Below are 20,987 nucleotides of genomic sequence, written 5' to 3'. Positions count from 1 at the left end.
TCTCCACACACATACTCTCATACATACAGATATCCTGGTTTGCACACAAACACACACTTAATCTGACAAAGACATCCCCCGTCAAGGCATGTTTGCACATTCCTACATACTACAACAAACAACTGCAGGCCACCCACGCAGGCCCCGGACCAAATTATTAAAGCAGTTATGTGGATGTAAAGTGCTGTGTGTAAGCAGACTCGTTTTGATCAGCATTTCGTCGTGCAGCGCTTAAATTGTCATATTCTTTTTATCAATTCTCATCATCATCACCAATTATCATCATCATTCCAGCCTTAGTAGACAGACATCAAAGAGTGAAATGATGGTGTGGGTGTTGTGTTAAATCTCACTCCACTAAGTCCCTCTCCTTCTCATTTCTCTTCTTCTTTCCGTACTTAATAGCACTTAGTGAAGGGTATTACAGTGTGTGCTCTACATGGGGCATCATGTTAAAACCCTCTTTCACACACACGCAGTCGGCAGTCCATTTGGATTCATTTGCATGGCATTTCATTTGGATTTTGCCTCAATCGACGGTTTGGGGAAAGGATGAAAAAAAAAATAACATCTTTGTGTAATAGCATTTTCATGCATTCTCCAGTGCACCATAAAGATTTAAAGCACAGCGGCCGGAGCCGATAAATGAGTGCAGCGCTGCCATAAGCAGACCTCTCCCTCAGGCCCACAAACGATGGCTATTGGAGTTAATTACAGTTTGCATCATCATATTTACACAGAGAGGAGAAATAGAGAATAAAACTGGCCTCTTTGCTCACTGAGGTGTTATTTGTGTATAAACTGTACCACAGTGAGTCGGAGCACAATCATCGCTGTGTGAAACATTATAATGGATTTTACTCTTGACCTATGAAAACACAGGTTCTTTATGGATACATAAACACATCAGTAAAAACAATATATACTGTATTGAAATGTAAATAGACAAATACTATTCAAGGACACGTTCACATTAGTTAGTGTTCAGACTGACCTGCCAATATTAAATTCAAAAGCTTTATTGTCATATGCAGAAATGACAAGTGATCAATGCCATGAAAATCTTATTTCCACTCAGCTGCTTTGAGGCATGTTCTGAACACATGATCTCTGCAGCAGAATAAATATGTTACGTCCTGCCACTGCCTGCTGCACCACCCTTCACCTGAGTGCTCCGGAGATTTCTGTGTTGTCGTGGACGGTGCTCCATTCATATGTGAAAGGCAAACTCAGAATATCCTGACCCAATTGTGCGGACATTCTCCTGAATTAATGTCAAAAATTTGGCTTTTGTCCTTATCTGGAGCCATCAATAAATATCTAAAAATCTAAATAGAAAATCTAAAAATCAGTGTAAATCTAAGAAATACTAAATCAAACACATCATACACATACATCCATATACTAAAGTAAACAGTTGTAACAGTGGTTCAAGAGAATCTCTGACTCCAGAGCTGCAGGATCAGGATGACAACAACAGTTATTATTATTATCAATATTATTTATCCTTATCATCATTATTGTTATTATTATTATTATTATTATTATTATTATTATTATTATTATTATTATTATTATATTAACTTGTGCTGCTCTCATAATAGCATCTTCACTTCTGTAACTATCACTCTTATTATTCTCACAGATCTGAAACATGATGGTTACACAACTGCTCCTGGTGTCTAAATATGAATTCTTAAGCCGACGCTGAAACGAGGCTTCAGCAGTCGGACATGGTCACATCAAGTGGGAATCTTCCAGAGTTACTGGCTTTTTATTGCAAAATGAATCCTTTGTGTTCCCACAGCAGAGTCTCCTGGATGAGCTGCAGTGGAGCGATAGTAACACAAAGAGGAAATTTCAGACTAAAAAGACTGTGACTTTGGAAAATAACCACTTGATTTTGCTAACACAGGCTTGCATTGGACTCATATTTTGAAGGGATCTCTTCATGGCCTGTATGAAGAGAAAAAACAATTACAGCAACAGCAGCCACTCTTTAAATGCACCTATAGTTATGCCAGTATTGTTTAAAGAATGATTTGGAGAAATGTAATCCCATCCTTTTATATACAGTACTTTATACTGTGACCCTATAAGTACATATTCATGCTGAACATCCACTGAGAACATTCTGGGAGTACACACCACACTCAGGCCCCTGATCTTCCCTGCTGCTGTGCCAGCCTCTGCGTGCTCGAGTGGGTCTGGTGACCAGTAGAATGTGTGGCAGGTGGGAGGAGCACATTATTACACCAGGGGTGTAGCGGAATAAATGTCAAACTCCTGCCAAAGTGGGGCCTCATAAAAGAGAGGAGAAACCAGGGTGGTAGACAGTCATTCTTCCCTATTTCATCAATTCTGTACAGATAGTGCAAGATGCTCAAGTCTCAGGTAAATCCCTCTTGGGTAAGCTTTAAGTAGAGGAGCACATGCACTGAGCAACATGTAGTCACCCATCAACATGCCTGATGTTCCATATAGATATATATATATATATATTAGTAACCATAAAATCCTATTTTTTACTAATCAAAGGTTCAATTCACCCCAATTTTCTACAGTATGCTTGACTTATTTGTACAGCCCTCTCCAAGATGATGGAAGTGAATAGCATTTCATCGCATTTCATCATCATAGTGATATGAACACTGTTTTTGAAAGATGTTGCTGTTGATTTTTTCATTTTTTCAATCCTGTGAATCAAATTCAATTCACCTCCAGTGTCCAGGGGCAGTGAAAATATCAGACATGGAAAATAAATCTATCTATCTATCTAATCTATCTCTATGGCTACACACTTGTTGAGTTGTGCCACAGAAAATTACTTAACAGGCAATGTTATCAATGTGTATTTTGGCCATTCTACAGTATATAAGGGTTAGGGTTAGGGCATTATTTGACCCAAAATTTTCTCGCAAGTCTATGAACACAGAAATGTCATCTATATATTACCTATATTCACCATTTGTATATTCCATTCAAATGTCTTAGTGGATGTCTGTAGATTATCAGTCCTACAGTCATAGTTATCCTAGAAGAGTTGAATCGAGTGTGTGTTTGTGTGCGTATGTGTGTGTGTTTGTCTTATGGTTAGGAGTGTTTGAAGTAACTAGTTTCTCTCATCGCTCTTCTTTCCGGTAGCCCACAGGAAGCGACAGCCATTGGCTCCTCCCTGTCTAGACAGAGAACCACTTTCACACACACACCCTCTCTCCCTCGCTCTGACACACACTCTTTCTCTCTCGCTCGCTCCCCCACACACACACACACACACACGCTCGGTGCCGTCTACCATTACAACTTTGATTAATTCCCAGTGTGTGGTGAGAGGAGAAAACATCAGCACCATGGTCAAGAGAAAAAGGCCCACAGTCTGCCGAATGTGACAGCTCCCTGTTACACACTGATGCCTTTTACCCTGCTGGTGTGTGTGCATGTGTGCGTGTGTGTGTGTGCGTGCGTGCGCGTGCGCGTGCATGTGCACGTGCACGTGTGAGAGAGAGCAGGGCAATAGTATGAGAGAGGAAAAGGAAGGGGTGTTATGTTTGTGGCCTCATCTGTCCCTTCGGCCGCATCAGTGCTCAAGCGTGTCTCACTGTGACAGGCCAGCAGCCTGTGTGCCTGTCACACACACATGCACACACACAAACACTCACACACACAGACAAACAGAGGCACACTAAACGAGAGAATGCAGGCAGGCACCAACACCAGTGAGGTGAAGGGTCACGAGCGACTGCCTCTCCAATGTTGTGTGAAATGTGTAGATGGCAGTCTCGGCCCATTATGCGCGTATATGCGACAGCATGTGTGTGTGTGTATCTTGAGGCGGACAGGGGGCATCTCAAAGTAACTGGTTATTATCACCTCAATATTTTTCTTATTATGACAATTACATGCTCCAGGAGCGAATTAAGCGATACAGGACGCCAAGCGGGAGTGGTTGACAGCTATTTGGAGACTCAATGCACAGAGCAATTTGCAGCCCTGAGCCAAACAAATTGGATTTGGGCCACTTTGGATTGGGGCCCCAGATTGTTGGGCGTTTGGATCCCCCGACTGAATGCCTGCCTGGCTGGTTAGCTAGCTGCCTGGCATGGATTCTTTACGCATGACTATGTAGCAGACATTTAGCCAGGTAACACAATGCTCCATGGCCCTTGATAAGGATTAAGTGTACATGTGGAGGAGGAGTGTATGTGTTGATAAAGGCATTATATTGCAGGTGCATTGTGAAATGGCTTTTCAACGGTAGTGTTTCTGCAAGCATACGTTATAACCATGGATTTATTGGGTTTTTACAACTGACATTTTTATGGTCCAGTGGTGTTAAGCTTTCCCATCCTGTGATGTTATATACTGCCACTACTTTTTTTGGTCTTGGGCCACACAGCTGTGCTCAAGTGTATGTGTAATCCAAATGAGCCTAACAGCCTCTAAACAAATTACTGGTACGCATTTTCCCAACCCTAAACTGCCATTGGAAAAGCTGGCAACAGCACCCAATTAGGTGAAATGCAATTATGCCCATCCATTCACACAATTAGCCTGTGGGTTAACAACAGAGCTGCAAATCCGACTAGCTCTCGTGTTTTGGGTAAGCCATCGCTATGGTTACACATGGCTTTCATGGTTACCTCGCCATGTGAAATGGCATGGACTCGGGGCGGCCGGTCGGTTGAAAATACCCTCTTGGTGGGGGCAGCGCATTACATCACCGGGCTCAGATCACCAGGTGACTTGATTGGCTGAGACAAGGAGTGGTACCATGGTTGAGGAAACTAGATAGAGAGAGAGAGAGGACAGCTAGTGCCCCATGTGCTCAGTCGTGCGAGGGTAGATAATGCCAGGTGACAGACTGGCAGGCTGGAAGGGCGGGTGGGCACTCACAGCAGCATGATGGAAAAACAAAGGCTTTGTGTGTCACTGCCGAGATCGCATTAACCAAAACAAGCAGCCGTGGACAGATTGCCTCACCGACTTGGTTGTCTCCTCCACAGAGTGGAGCCGTCCATGGATGGAGAGAAGAAATGGAGATGCATGTCTCAGTTTTTATGGGAAATAACATGGTGCTCGGATATTGTGGAAAAAGTACATTGTTTGCCTGCGGTTTACATAAAATTGACTATTTGACAGAGCTGCATAAATTCAAAACAAATGGCTTTTTGACAGTGCACTGCAGGGGATGGCAAATGTTGATTCAATGTTGAATGTTGAATTTATTGTGGAACTTGTTGTCAGTATTTAAAGAAAAAAGAACTTTCAAGAGTGTCTGTTGTAGTTAAGGTGAGGTGGGGTTGTTTCCATTGTTGCTATTAAAGTGTGACACAGTTGTCCAGTAGCTTATTAACATATCACACTGACCTCCTCTCCCACACCCAGACACAAGAAGAAAAGACTGATGTATTATTGTGTTGAGTGAATTATTACCTCCGCCAAAGAGGTTATGTTTTCTACTGTGTTTTGTTTGTTAGCAGGGTTACGCAATGACTAGTGGACAGATCACAAATAATCTTAGTGGAAGAATGCTGTATGGGTAATAACCCATTAAAGTTTGATGCAGATCCAGGAATTTTATTTCACTTACTGTGAACATTGTTACATAGGGCATTTTTTCAAATTTTGTATTGATTTCCCAGAGAGTTATTCATGGATTTTGATGAAACAAATCAGGCATGTTTGTGGGACTGATATTTATGAGTGTGTTTGATTTGGTACAGATCCAAAATGAAAATGTGGATCAAGAGAATTTAAGTGTAGTTTCATAAGGGGACTGTTGGGCCTTGGTGGAGGTATGTGCTCTTCTGAGTGTCATTCTAGTTCTGCAGCTATTAAACTGGATCCAACAGACACATCCATGTGTCTGCTGGAGGTTACATTAACTCTCAATAACATGACAATTACAATTGTACAAAATGTGCTAAACGTAATATGAAATGAAAGTTTCATGGGTGTATTTTGGTTGATTTTGACTGTAAGACACAGTTAACTCTAAGAGACACACAGACGAATAGACACATGCAGTATCTGCTCGTAGTAACAGTAATGGTTGCACACAGGGCTCAGGTGGGACAGGAGTGGAGGGTCAACAGGCATGGTATAGCAGGTAGGATCAGCTGGCACACACCCGCAAATCTTCCCTTTCCTCCCCAAGCGGGCACCAGCCAAGAAGCAGGGGTCGCTTACAGGTGATTTCCCCCATATCCAGTCACAGCTGGGGCACAGCCACTAGTGTGTGTATCAAAATGTGTGTGATGTGTAGTTCAGGGGGCAGCCATCACATTGCATCACATCTGGCCTCCTCTTTACTTCTGCCACTGGCTCTCTCTCACATCTCTCAATCTCTCCTCACTCCACGCGTTTATGCAGGGAATATTTCGTCAGCAGCAGTGATGGGATTTCCCTGGAATCAATTCAGGAGGGGGAGCACCTATGAAGCACACAATCTCTTACACACACACACACACACAAATACACAATCTCCTCCTCACCACAGGGAATGAAAACTGTAATATGAACTCACCCTCAGTCTGAATGAAAGGCCTGTTACAATTCATTCTCATCACAGCAGCCAGTGTACACAGTCGTGGTTTCTTCTGTGGGTAATGCTTTTGCTCCTCTGCCATATTAACCACCGTCACTCTCCCAAAGCAGGGCACAGAAAAGTCAAACACTGCTCATGCATGTGTTAACATTTAACCTTTTAAACTGTAGTGCCTTATGAAAGCCCCAGAAATATGTTTACTTTTTTAAATCATGTATTTTAATAGGTAATACAATCTGGTCAACCAAGCTGAAATAGTTGCAGGAGTGCTTTTTTAATATGATATAATATGGAACTGTGAAGATTTTGTGCTTGCTTGTGCCACCTGCTGCACGTCACATCTCATGAAATGCTTGGGTGAGCTTTATAAATACTCAGTGTAAGTCCTTTCTTCTGTTCCAGGATCTGTCCGGCTCGATTGATGACCTCCCCACAGGGACAGAGGCTGGTCTGGTCTCGACCGTCAGCGCCGGTGGGTCGTCCTCCAGCAGCAGCAGCAGTAGCCAGGGGGAGCAGGGAGGCGCCAGTAACCAGGGACAGTCCCCCTTCTCCCCGCACGCCTCCCCACATCTCCCCAGCCAGAGGAGCGGCCCCTCTCCCTCCCCTGTTGGCTCGCCGGCGGGCTCCACTCAGTCCCAGCACTCTCGCTCTGGCTCTGGACCCATCTCTCCTGCCAGCGGACCCTCTGCCAACAACGCCGCACCAGGTAGCGCTGCCATTAGGGCCTGTCTAAAGTTCTGCGTGCATAAATCTCGATAATCAGGTTTCATTTTGATGAAAGGTGCAACTTGTAGTGTAACTTTATTAGTTTAATCACCGCAAACAAACAAGACTTTCCACTTACAAGATATGCTATTGGAACCAGACACTACACTACATTTTTCATTGTGAACCACACAGTCGGATTCCCTGGGAAATTTGCAAAATCGCTTTACAGCTTAAAGGGAAATTGCTCTGTGCCACCAAACAAGAGGCTGCTGTTTGAAACCAAGTTAGAACACAATCAAATACACACCCCCGTCCGTGCCTCACATCAGGCACGTTGCCTTTGACGGCTGATGAAAAATACCAGCTGTGACATCACCGATCCAGGTGGCCAATACGAGTTTCTGCTTCTGTGTTGTGATGCTGCCCTCTTAATTGTATTTTTTTGAGCTGTAAACTAACTTATACGACGGGTCTTCAATGAAATACCTAAATGCTGGTTTTAATATCACATTCATTACCAAATCTATAAAAAAATATCTACATTTATGGATTGAACACGGCTCAAAACACCACCTTCTGTTTCAAACCACCATAGACCTTTCAAGGCCACTGCTTAGTCAACCGTTATGGACATCTCTACGTCATGACATTTCTAGATATTTGAAAAGGTTAACACCCTCTAATGAAGGTCCAGTGACTGCTTGTGAGTGGGATTCTGCAAAGATCCACTCATTTTATAATCTATGTTGAATCTAAACCCCTAAACCAGCACATCGTCGGAGATGTCCTCCATCCTCTCCTGCCCCTCGGCTGTCGCACACACACACACGCACACAGACACTGTTTGAACCACTAGCTGCGACCACCACCTGAGCCATCGGTTCGAATATCTCGCGACGGCCGTGGTCTTGGCTGTCAGGAAATTCTGGAGGCGAGAAGCCTTTACCTCATACGACATTTCTGTCGCAAAAATGTGTGTGTTGGAGCCCTAGACAACATAGATAACTTTGCTTTAGTAAGCTAGTTGGTATGTCGTATGTATGTTTGTGTGTAATTATGATGTGTGTGTGTGTGTGTGTGTGTGTGTGTGTGTGTGTGTGTGTGTGTGTGTGTGTGTGTGTGTGTGTGTGTGTGTGTGTGTGTGTGTGTGTGTGTGTTATGGGGTCAGGCTTGTCTTTGGGGTGAAGTTACACTTTCAATCCTCCTTGGAGCATCTCTGAGGCAGTGCATTAGTTAACCTGTTGCTGCTGGAAGCATTTCACAGCCATCACACCTACATTTCTGCTTGACCTTTCCATTTATTTTGCAATATAAAGACCTGAGCCTGATTTCATTTGTTTTTAAATATGTGCATTTAAAGAGGATTTTAAAAAGGTCATGCAGAAAACTGACCCTGGTGCATAAAAGGTTTACATGTTTCCACAAACAATGTTTGTGCCAATGTTAAATGTAGTGTGCTGTTGCATCACACCTCTGTAAAACCAAGTGAGTTAGTTTTTTTTCTGCTTCTGCTGTTTCCAGTAACGTGATTATTCATTATAATATAGTGCATTTTAACTATCCACTTTGCTTGAGTGTTTGGCGAGCAGGGTTTGATCTCCTTTTAGAACAACCCAAATGACCCGTAGCTCAACTCCAACCCACCATATAATCCATCCAGATCAATTTTCATTCTGCCAGTTTGATCAGAGGATGAAGCCGCCATGTACACTGCAGCAGAAGACCAAATAATATCAATCCAGCTTGTCTAGACAGTGATATCTCTGCTCCATATGAAATCCTAATTCAGACCACTCAATAATATTACAGCTTAGTGAGGAGCGCTTCATGAAATATGTCTCATTCATTTTCTTCACACAGTTTTTTTTGTCCCCACATTGTGGGGATTTGTTAAGTCTTTGATCACCATGCTGTAGAAACACATCCCTTATTTAAATCAAGTCCGTCTCACAGTTACCTGTGGCTTGCACAAGCATCTTCAACATTTATGTCCAGACAATATTTCTGCTCTTCAGTCTGAGTGTTAATGAATTGAGACTGACTGGAGGAGCTCACGTCTGATTTGTGGGCTTATCTAGAATATGGCAGGCCGAACAAGACACCGACAGGATTATCAGACAATGCACGGTGTGTCTGGTTGTCTCCGGGGGCCCTGGTCGAGCACATAACCATTTAGATTAACATTAAACATTATAAACAAGTGTGGATTTGATTTGCCTGTGACAGGCGTGTGAATGTGTGTGTGTGCACGCCGTTCCCACCTGGCATCCCCGTCATCCCGCCACCTCTTTGCCCCCCTGAGTGGCTTGACCGGCGCATCAGCATGTCTCAGACCTGTCAGTCACCGTGACGAGGCGGGGCAAAATGTCTTGAGCAAGATCCCGACGCCAGCTCCTCCTCCTACTCTCTGCGCAACCGCTTACCACGGTGATTGACACTAATGAAAAACTGGGACAGCGTTTTTTTTTCAGGCGCTTGTGCCAAGAATCTGGAATGAGGCGACGAGACAGAGAGCGAAACTGATCGCTGGGACGTGATTAATAAGAAAACATTTTAAAATATTCCCCATGCCAAATAAATGGTGATAAAGCGTGGAGCATTGAGTAACATCTGACATGTTTTAGCGGCTGTACTACAATCAGTTTGAATTAGATCAAGGAGCAGCCATCCTAAGAGAGACACAGGAGAACTAATGTGGTTGGCGCTCATCTGATTACCAACGCTCTGCTTTCTAACACTTCATCACAAGTTAGGATCACAAGTCAGGACACTTTGGTTCATGTTGTTGTCATAGTTGGGAAACAAGTCAGTGAGGAGAGGAGAGAGCGGGGGAGTTGACAAGCTGCACTGTGTGTTTCCATGTATGTTTGTGTGTGTGTTTTGTTTTTCGACAATTTGTATCTTCAGTTCTCCCGATCAGTTTTTTCTGAAGCCATTAAAAAAACACATTCATTATTCAAAGTAGTCGAGTGAACTGCAGTGTCCTCTAAGTAAACAAAATAAGACAAACATTAATAAGCTAATTAATTTGTGCGCAACAACTAAAGTTGTTTTTAACTGCAGTAGTTTGAGCTCCAGTTAAGAAAAAGTAAAATTCACAATATCTTGCAGCTTTGTTGCATTCCATTAAAGCTGCTGTCAGTTTAGAAACTGGAAGTTACTGGACTCTTCTCAGTGTCAGTTGAGGGACCATGAGTCCATAAGTTTTGAATAATATCATGAGAATAAAACAGCTGATTTGTTTCTTCTATATTTACTTGGGTCTGCCCAGGTGCTACTACGATGTTGCGTTGATTTAAATGTTGCTGCTGCAATGAATTGTAATTTCTGTCCCTAAAGGATGTGGTTTCCAATGCTAAAGAAGATCAGACGAACTGAACAAGAATCATGAAGTGGAATTTACTGCAGGAATGTTGTAGTCTGAATTGGTTTTCTGTGGAAGCCCACTGCAGCCACAAGGAATACAGTATATATGACAGTGATTGTTGATGAGGACAACTCTTGATGCTCACCATGCTAAAGTTGAATGTATCACCCGCTTGTCACTTTAATGCTAATCTGACATTTTTGCTTTTATATCAAATCCAAGAAGGTAGAAATAAGAAAAGTAGACAAGTTAGTTTGTGTATGAAAGCATGCGCATTAAGTGCTTTTGTGTGTGTGTGTGTGTGTGTGTGTGTGTGTGTGTGTGTGCGCGCGCGCGCGCGCGTGTGCGTGTATTCTGTCTGCCGGTCAGCCTCACTCCGTGGAGTGATGCGACATGTCACACGGCTGAGCACTCGCGGGACACGCGTTACCCTTGACAGCGGTCAGAGGAGAGCAATTTCATCATGTCATCCTTTCACCTGGCTGTCACACACACACACACACACACACACACACACACACACACACACAAACAACACATGACAGCACATTAATGCTCACACCTATTAAGAGTTTATTTCATGGTTTCACACTAAACATGCGTATATGGTCACACAAACTGTATAAATGTGTGTGTGTGTGTGTGTGTGTGTCTGTGTCTGTGTGTCTGTGTGTGTCTGTGTCTGTGTCTGTGTGTGTGTCAGACAGGGGGAGACAGATTGCCAGCCTATCATACACCCATACACTTGCACAAATCTATCTTGTCGGAGCTCCGCAGCACGCCTGTGATTCTCTCGTCTCCCCGTTTCTGTCTCTCTTTCTTTCTCTCTCTCTCTCTCTCTCTCTCTCTCTCTCTCTCTCTCTCTCTCTCCATGAAGCAAATCCAATACACTGTAACATTATCCGGGCCTTGCCTTGCTATTTGGATTCTCTCCCCAAGCCAAAAAGGCACACACAGGGCCAAATTGATTTTCCTGTTGCGCTAGATTTGTGACAGTCGAGCAGAAATCACATTGCTCAACTGCCAACCTCCCCCTCCTCTTCCTCCACCTCATATGCACACACACGCACACACACACACACACAAAAACAGGCTCTCGTCGCACACACACACCCCTCCCTCCTCCCAGTGTCTCTGAAGCAATTCAGAGAGTCCTCAGAATATTTTTCTCCTTCCATGAGACATTGGGGACGAGGCAAGCCGAAATTCATCTCTTATCTGGATGGATGCGAGGCGGAATGGGAGCGCCGGCGTTCGAGCTTCCATCACTGACGACTAGCTGTGGAGGAGAGAGGCAAAGTCATCCAGTCAAAGTGCAGAACAGAAGGCCCCGAAAAAGCTGAGGCTCAGTTAGCGTCGCCCCAAATGCAGCAGCCACAGAATCCATCAGATGCACTGATTTGCATGTGTTTCCAAAACTCTGCGTTTCCTGAATATTTCTTCACGCAGATAAAGCTGTGTTTGCTTTTTGCTTTTGAGTGTGAACATGGGCTTGTTTGACAAGTTGTCTCCAGGTTGACAACCTGTCAGTATGGCGTCACTTCCTCTCAGCCTAAGCGTGGCTGTCACAAGAAGACAAATCCATTACCGGGCTGTACCTGATACTAGATCACACTTCATGCAAACAGAGCACGGAGACTCGGTTGTCATCAGCCTGGATCACTGTTGCTGATGGGATGGAGCTGATATGGTGCAGATTTACCTGCTTCTGTGTGAAGGGGAAACTACCAGATATCAGAAAATAAGATTTCAGTGTCAACAAAGTCTACAACAACAGAATGTGCTGCTTTTCTGACTCTTTTCTGTTCCAAAAGGAGTTGAAGTTCAACCATAGAGTTGTTTGTTGCTGCAGAATGACCCAAAGATGTTTAGTTGAGTTGAGCTCTTGTAACTATGGAGACCTTATAGCCATTTAGTGTGCATTGTATAGAAGCGTTTGCATTTGTTTCTCCATTGATTTTCTTTACATCAGTCACCTGCACATACTCCTATCTTTCGAGTTATTGTACAGAAAAAAAAAAAAACGATGTCAAGCATCAAGAAGACTATTTTGATGCTGTTATCGCTGAGGGGATTGTACAGCCTTGACTTACAACTTTTTCAATGAAGCTTTGTTTTGTTAAAAAAATACCTTTTTTAAATACATAGAAAATATGTAGTAACATAATGTCTTAGTCACCATTACGATATCATTGATCTAGACCAAAAGCCTTAATGCATAAGCTGTGATTCAATTCAGAGGCTGCATCCTTCAGGGGACGTGAATGAGGCGGATTTCTTTGGCCGCAAATAGCACATAGAAAGAAAGCAGCTTCTCTTACAAACACTTTATCCAGTCAAGGAACATTTGCGTGAAACTGTGGGAAAAAGAAAAAAGCACAGGAGTTCAGTCTGCTCCGATCAAAGTTTGTACACAGAGCAAACAAGGGCATTTCAATTGGACCCTGGCACAAGTTTTGTTATAGGCGACAGAGTGCGTTCGGTTAAACTCTGAAATCAGTGAATGGTCACAATGGCAGGTGGTTATCTCACGCTGAGTACGCTCTGCGTCAACAGATCGTCCTGCCCTTATGGCTGTTGCATAGCAACAGAGCTGCAGTTGGACATGACGAGCAAGTTTTGATGCCCCTTGGTTTTTTAACGTGCACGTTAGCTCGATTGAGTTGAAGCATGATACTCAAGCATTGGACGTCTAGTCCCTTTCCGGCACTGAAGCACAATGAATCCTGGGATAGGTTGGGCAAGGAAGGGTCCACTTGTTGGAGCCTTCGTTTCTCTGGGATGGAGGGACACATTTGTCGGCTGCATTTGAAGGAGCATTTTAAATGTCTAGTCACACCACTGCTTCTCGAAGGATGCAGCCCCAGAATTGAGATACAGCGATAGCAAGGAAACAAAATTTGAATTAAGTCCTTTTTTCAGGTCTGGTCGGTGTTTGTGCATTTTTTATTCTGTGTGTGTGTGTGTGTGTGTGTGTGTGTGTGTGTGTGTGTGTGTGTGTGTGTGTGTGTGTGTGTGTGTGTGTGTGTGTGTGTGTGTGTGTTTTGTCTGCTAATTGACTCAGAGCACATCTACACTCCTCCACATTGCGGCCTCCTCTGTCTGCTACAGACAACACAAATACTAAAATGTTCTCCTCTATTTTTCCCTCTCTTGTTCTCCACCAAGATCCTCTGTGGTCCAGTTAACAGCGCTCGTCCGCCTGCCCTCCCTCCTTTCCTTCCCCTCTCCGCCTCTTCGCCCTCTCTCTCGTCCCTGTTCTATATCTCTCCTCACCCCGTCTGAGTTTTTATTTTCTTCTAAAGAGGTGATTGGAGCTTGCGGGCGAGCGCTCTGGAGAGTTTAAGCTGTTTATCTGTGCTTCGCTTCAAGTGCTTGCAGGGCCCAGAAAAGGACAGAGAGGTCAGGGCGAGTGGAGGAGGGAGAGGGGAAGGACATTAGGATAGAGGGTGGGAGACAGAGAGAGAGAGGGCCAGACTTGTCCAGTTTGTTTACTCAGGGGTCCATCCCTATGAATCTCCTCCATCCCGATTTATATCCGCTCTTGTCCTTAACATTGTCCGCCAGCCATGCCTGTGGTTTGCACTCAGTTTATCATTTTAAGAAACACATTTCTATCTTTAATTATGTTAATGAAAACCACAGAAAGAAAAAAACCACTGATAATTTTTCCACATTGAGGTTAAAGGTCAAGCATATTCGCCTGGAAGGAACTGGAGCGATGACCTCAGATCAGGCTTGCATGCGCAGAGATGGCCATTTTTAAAAACTGTCAGTAAATGACTTCCCCAATGAGAGAGAAATAACAAATTTTCAAGCTGCAACGTCGGGCCGGAAAAGACGCCACAGGGTTGCTCATCCAAAACTTATATTTTTCCTCTGTTAGTGGTGAAAGTTATCACAAGAAAGCAGCGGAAGAGGGTGGGGGAGTTGGGTTTTTATGCCAGTGTGTGGAGCCGGGCGAGTTTTCTAGTCACACCACTCCCTGAGAGGCTGCATGGTGGGAACGCTGCCTCTGGCTGTCCTTGTCCCTCTCTCTTTCTTCTCATTATTTTTATCGTGCTCGCTTTCTCTTATGTTCCCTCTTGTGTCTCACGTTCCCTCGTCCCCACCCTTTTCCTCCCCATCTCTGTTTGCCTCTGCTGCTTTCTTCGCTCACAGCGTTGCTGTGGTACAGGCCTCCCACTGAGGAACAAGGCAGAACTTTCCATCCACATTTCTGCCTCTGTTCCTCCCTCTTATTTCCTCACATCTCTCCTCCAGCTCCCTTACTCCACTTTTGTCCTCCTTTTTTTTTTGTCTTCATCCCCATCCATGCATCAAACCCCCCCACCAGCACCACCACAACTCTTTCCCCACCTCCCACATGCCTCTGTCTCTCCTCCTACTGATGCCTCCCCGTGTTCGAAGTGAAGCAGCAAAATGTCCTCCCCACAGGCATTATATTCACAAAGCACACCGACGGCCAAAACAGTAGAAAAAAAACTGCGCCTGCTTGCTGTGTTAGCCGTTTAGAGAAATCCCATTCTAACTCTGTCCGACTGGAAAACCCTAACTGGAGCACAGTGTACAATTATTTTCTCTCCCCAACACCTATTTCCTTGCTTTCTCTCACTCACTCCATCGCTTTCTCTCCCCCGCAACCTGCTCGCTGTTTTTTAGCTTAAGCTGCAGTTTTGCTTTACTTACAGTTGCTACTCAGCGTTGGAAGTAATGAGGATCTTGGGAGGGCGCTTGTTTTGCGAGCCACTGCAGGCCTGCACTTGTCCCCTATAGGGAGAGTTAACTGGCATTAGCCCCCGGCTTGGAGAGGCATTGACTCGCACCCATAGAGATCTAAACCACCATTATTGGAGCCTGCTGTTTATCTGCCTCTTTCCCCTAAAGACGCGGCAAGTAGGGGATATTACTTTGGTGTGTGTGTGTGTGTGCGTGTGTGTGTGTTGTTGGGTGGTGCAGGTGTGAGTGCAGCCTTAGGGTTGTATTAAGACATGGTGCTGAAGCAGCCCTTTCTCTGTATTCTACACCAGTCTATTAGTGCTCACCACTGTTACCTCACTTTAGCAAAAATGGCCCCCGCTGCTCCAGGGGGTCTGTGTTTATGAGAAACAGTGAAGGTGTGTGTGTGTGTGTGTGTGTGTGTGTGTGTGTGTGTGTGTGTGTGTGTGTATTGCTGGGTGTCTGTGTATAGGCTACATTCTGTATAGCTGCACACCCTCTCTAGCATTCACACACATTTCTGCTAATGCACACCCACACCTTCCTTTCATCAGCAATTATAAAAGTCTTTTCATTGACTGTCTGGTTGACTTTTCTTCATCAACATTATACACACACACACACATAGTAGCTCCTAAGCTTAATATTACCAGGGCCCTGAAACAAAACAGAAATATGGCCACAAGTACTCTCCCTCAGCTTTGAACTTCCCCGGCATTTGCGTTTGAAACGCTGATGAAAAAAAGCTTCAAAGACCACACTTCCTCGCTTCAAAGGAGACTCAGGGTTGCCTCAACAGTCCTTGTGGAAGGGAAAATTAAAATGTGTATTGGGTTTTTAGCATGAGCATTATCTCAGAAAAACGCAATGAACTCCCATTACTTCTGGCCCGTTGCTGCCTTGTATCATGAAGAAAGAGCAGAAAATGGATGTGCTCACTAAGTGCCTTTTATACAAAGAGGAAATTACAGTTATTTGACTTTTCAGCAGCTTCCCAAAGAGCATCCTCGCTCCAGATATCTGCCTGTTCATTCTGTATGCCTTCATGCAGCAAGTCCTGTCCTTCTAAAGCTCTGTCAGCATGATCAAAACATGCAGTCTGTTCATGTAATGGTCTTTGACTGATCAGTGTTAAGGACAAACATTTGTACAGGTGCAAACATCTTAGTGCAAAAAATGGAAAACACACACCTTTTCTGCTATTTAGCTAAGATGGTGACTATTGAGGGTGAGAAGTCTCCATCGTTTTACAGTCACATTTAGCATCTGGGTATCTCCAGTGCTCCGAATGTTGCCATTCTTTATAGCAGGTGTAAGTCTGGATTTATTCAAATTAAGACACAAAAAAAAAATACTGAATGAGTTCGAAAAAAAGCACTTTGCTTCTTAAATGCTCTGAAACTGTTGCTCCCATTGCACTAAAGTGAGTACACGTGGATGTGGATGTGTCATTGTCATTAGTGTGTATTTGTGTATGTGTATATTTACACGTGTGTGTTCCGCTGGGCACTCTGGGAAGTGTGAATTGCAAACAGTGGATAAAGATGCCGGCTGAGGGACTGCAAGCTATTACAATGCCTCTGATTGCCGCATGTGCTAATTGTGTTGTAGAGCACCTATGGGAACACCGGCACTGTAAGGATTACACACACAGATTTAAACACCGAACAAGTACACACATGAAAACACACACCGTTAAAAATAATTAAAATAATTATAACTTGAAAAAACATAACATAATCACAGATATTTAAACACCTGTTACACTGTACAAAACCATATACTTGAAAAATATTCATATCTTCACACAAAAAGTTACATAGAGTGCAATTGCGCTAGAAAATGCATCAACACAAATATTGAACTGTGGACATATGCACATGAGTAAAAAGAGGACAGCCTGAATGGAAGAAGCTTTTCCATTCCATGTATTTGTTTTTCATTTGCATTCATTACTATTTTGTTTCTATGGACAGGCAAAGATATACAGTCAGCTCCTGCTGACATTTAGCTCCCTTCTCTCTCTCCCTGCTCTCTCTCTCTCTCTCTCTCAGCAGCTTGTGGAGAATAACTGTATGTCAAAGATTCAGTGTATGAATTATTAATGGTACAGATTAAACGTGCCAGGACTCACTGTGGAGCCTGTTTGTTTTATTTGGACGTAATTATTTAATGGCACCTTGTTAAAAATGATAGTGCGGAGAGGAAAACGAGAGGAGAGGAGAGGAGAGGCTTTGTTTGGAAAAGTAATTGTTAGTGGAGTTATTACGACGTGCTCCGAGCTTCACTCATTCAGTGCAGAAAGAGAAGGAATGAGGGATGAGGCCTTGTCTGACTCAACTATACAACTTCTTTCCTCTCCTTTTTTGTCCTCTCTTTCTCTCTCTCTCGCTCTTTCTCTGTCTCTCTTTCTCTCTCTCGCTCTCTCTCTCTCGCTCTCTCTCTCTCTTTCACACTCACACACACACACACACACACACACATATATACACACACTCGTATGTCTTTGCATTAATCTCACATTTTACATGGCTCTGTGAAAAGAGTAGTGGAGCATAGAGGGCACTGTTCCCTATTTATACCTTCACAGTTGCACGCACTCGCTCACATACACACACATACAGTACAAGCTGCTGTCACCACCATTCTGCCATCCAAACAAACACAGTCTGACAGCATAGCTGGTGCCTGGCATGCATCCTTGCACACACACACACACACACACACACACACACACACACACACACACACACAGACCAGCCTTTAGTGTGGGGTTGACTTTCATAGTGTGAGGGTTCAGTAAACTCCTGCTAGCATGCTTCATTCTCACTACCCATCCACCCATCTAAACCCGCGTTGCAGCTAAATCTGTCCCTACGGCAACATGTGGCTATGACCCTCGCCAAGAGGCTTCAGGCTTCAACAGTCAGACACCTCCGCTCCTACCACACAAACGGCACAGTGGAGTGTTTATATGTACACTTTAGCAGAAACGTGCACATACATGAGAGTGTAGCTCATAAGGGGCAGGACTTCCCTACATACGGCTGCACACATACAGTACAGACATACCATTGGTGGAAAGTGATTCAAACACTAGAGTTCAACATAGGTTTGTGGGACTCATTCTTTACTTAAGTATTTCCATATTATTTTTCCCACCATGTCTTATGTGTTCCGTTGTGTGCTTGAGTGTTTATTTACACTTGTTTGTGCAATTACTTATACTTGTGTGTGTGTGTGTGTGTGTGTGTGTGTGTGTGTGTGTGTGTGTGTGTGTGTGTAGGCGGCCGGGTGGATGGAAATGTTGTTTATGCAGTTTTATGCAAAGCAATTATGTTGACTTAATTGGGTTTGTTTTTGTGGAGAGTGTGCCACCCCCAGTCATGTATTACTGCTATCATGGAGTGACACATCACAGACACACACATGCAGACTCACTCCTTGAAACACCACTTTCTACTGCATGATTGAATAATGTGAAGTGTTTGCCTTGTTTGTGAATTAGTGAATTTATATTCACTGTAGCAACAAAACTGTGTTACTACAGCTGCACTTCATAACGAATCATCCTAAGCCGACGGTTACTTTTGGCACATATTCCTATCTCTAGGACGGCAAATCATATACTGTAATTGTGAAAACATGTACTGACAGTCATCAGTGAGCATGTACAGTTACATAACGTCAACATTTCTCGCATGTTCGGTCAGGTTGCTTGTCACATACATTATGTGTAAGCACTGAATCATCCATCTCATCCACAGAAACCAGTGCAGTTTAAAAACAACAAACCAGTTTTCCTCCTCCTCTCCCCCTCCGCATTGTCCCATGTCTGAATTAGAAGATAAACGGTTAATTTGCCATCTCTCTCCTTCCTCTGGGCCAAATCAATCCACCATAGTCTCCGTCTGCCATTGTCCTAATCAGACCCTAAACTCGCTATTGGATTCCAATGGAACAGGCACAGCCCAAAGACCCACACAACCGTCTAATCAATAATCCTCAAATGGGGGTGGGTCTCTATAGGGGATCGCTCTGGTTTTAATGCTTACACAAGGAAGAGGCGCAGGCTCCAATGACTTGATACAGCATGTCCTCTGGAAGTGCATTTGTCATTTAGTTAATAGCAGATCGCAAACAACTTCATGTGTAGTGATTGTTCTACGTTCTTCTTGGTTCTGTATCTGGCATCCAACCTTCTAACCCGATCGCTTGACACTGAAGAAACACGAACTCAGACTTCAGCTAAATACTGATTCCTCATTGTTTTTCTTTCTTCAATCAAAAAGGCAGAAGATTTTTGAAGCAGGTAACTTTTGTGCCATTGAAAGTAAATCAGACAGAGAGACAAAAGTGATCTCTCAAGGCTCGATTGTTTCAACAGTTCCTGCAGTTTCATTCAATTTTCAGGCAAGGCAGATAGGCAGCAATTATAAATCAATTTTCTATTGATCGCTTTCGAAGCGAATCCAGCTCTTGTAACGTGACAGCTTTTATTACATAGACAGTATTGTACCATTGTAACTCTAAAATGTGCCATGTGGATGTTTGAGTCTTCATGTAGTGATTCCATGTTATTCTGCAGGTTCCAACGTGGCCCTGCAGAGCTCTGGAAACGGACCAGATGGAGCCCACCCACCAATCACCCGCTCACCTATGGCTCAGGAGAGAGGTATGTGTTTATGTACAGAAACTGGTGTTGGACCTTGATTTTTGTTTTCGTGAAATTTAGTGGTTGGTTCAGAAGACCCATTGAAAATTGTGGTTCATTCAAGAATGTGTTCTTTCAATTTGAGAGCAGGACTTCACGTTCAGATTTTGTAAGGCTATCACTCAAATAGCCCCTCCTTGTGCTTAGATTTGCTCTACATGTGCTTTAATTGTGCACTTGCACTCAGCAATTGTTTTGGACAGATTTTCTGCCACTTCCACTCTTCTCCTCAAGCTCAAGCTGCTTTTGTGCATATGCCTGTTCTTTTTGTGCAACAAGTCTGTCAAAATTCCCCAACCAATAGAATACCAGGAATTGTGTTGAAAAATGAAATTGTTTCCGCCCCTGTAGTGAATGCATTACCTTTAAGAGTCCCGTCATACTTTCCCATCTGCACGGGTCCAGGAAAGCAATGCAAACAACAAAATATCTGATTCAACCGCAGTTTGAGCAAAGGTAAGCACAGGCAGGGGCTGTTTGAGTGCGAGCGCAGGATTTTGAGTGAGAGCATTACAAACTCTGAACCTGAAATCAAAAAGTCCTGCCCTCAAAATGAAAGACCATGCTCTTCACTAAAGATAGAAAAATAAAATAAATGCATGCACTGTGTGTAACATAAATATTCTCCATAGGAAATCCAGATTCCGCATCATATTCAGTTTTAAAAAATATATACAAATCAAACTTGTCCAAAACACTCTGTTCCTTTACATTCTATCAAAGTGAGACATGCATGAAGATTAAAAAAATGCAAATAAAGCATGAAACATTGGTAGAGACGTGTAAACAATATGACATGACTGGCTTAGTGCTGTTGTTTGTATGAATCCACTGTTCCAAAAAATACGTTTTTAAATACACTTTTTGTATCGCTCTGCTTTCTTGACAGCCCCACTGTGCATTTAAACTTTTAAAAAACACACAGGATCAAG

The 20,987-nt window shown here is 43.5% G+C and overlaps 1 protein-coding gene across 5 annotated transcripts in view; it reads left to right on the top strand.

Annotated features, from left to right (window-relative positions):
- LOC117755835 (AT-rich interactive domain-containing protein 1B-like) overlaps positions 1-20,987 on the top strand; it is a 176,086-nt gene that overhangs the window by 113,879 nt on the left and 41,220 nt on the right. For all 5 annotated transcript variants that reach the window (XM_034575958.1, XM_034575956.1, XM_034575957.1 and 2 more), the window contains exons 6-7: positions 6,950-7,253; positions 19,930-20,016. In XM_034575958.1, coding sequence (XP_034431849.1) covers positions 6,950-7,253; positions 19,930-20,016 — 391 coding nt within the window. The remainder of the gene's footprint in view (positions 1-6,949; positions 7,254-19,929; positions 20,017-20,987) is intronic.

This window comes from Hippoglossus hippoglossus, chromosome 22 (assembly GCF_009819705.1).
Source record: "Hippoglossus hippoglossus isolate fHipHip1 chromosome 22, fHipHip1.pri, whole genome shotgun sequence".
Classification (NCBI taxonomy): Eukaryota; Metazoa; Chordata; class Actinopteri; order Pleuronectiformes; family Pleuronectidae; genus Hippoglossus; species Hippoglossus hippoglossus.
This window is presented reverse-complemented; position numbering and strand designations above follow the sequence as displayed.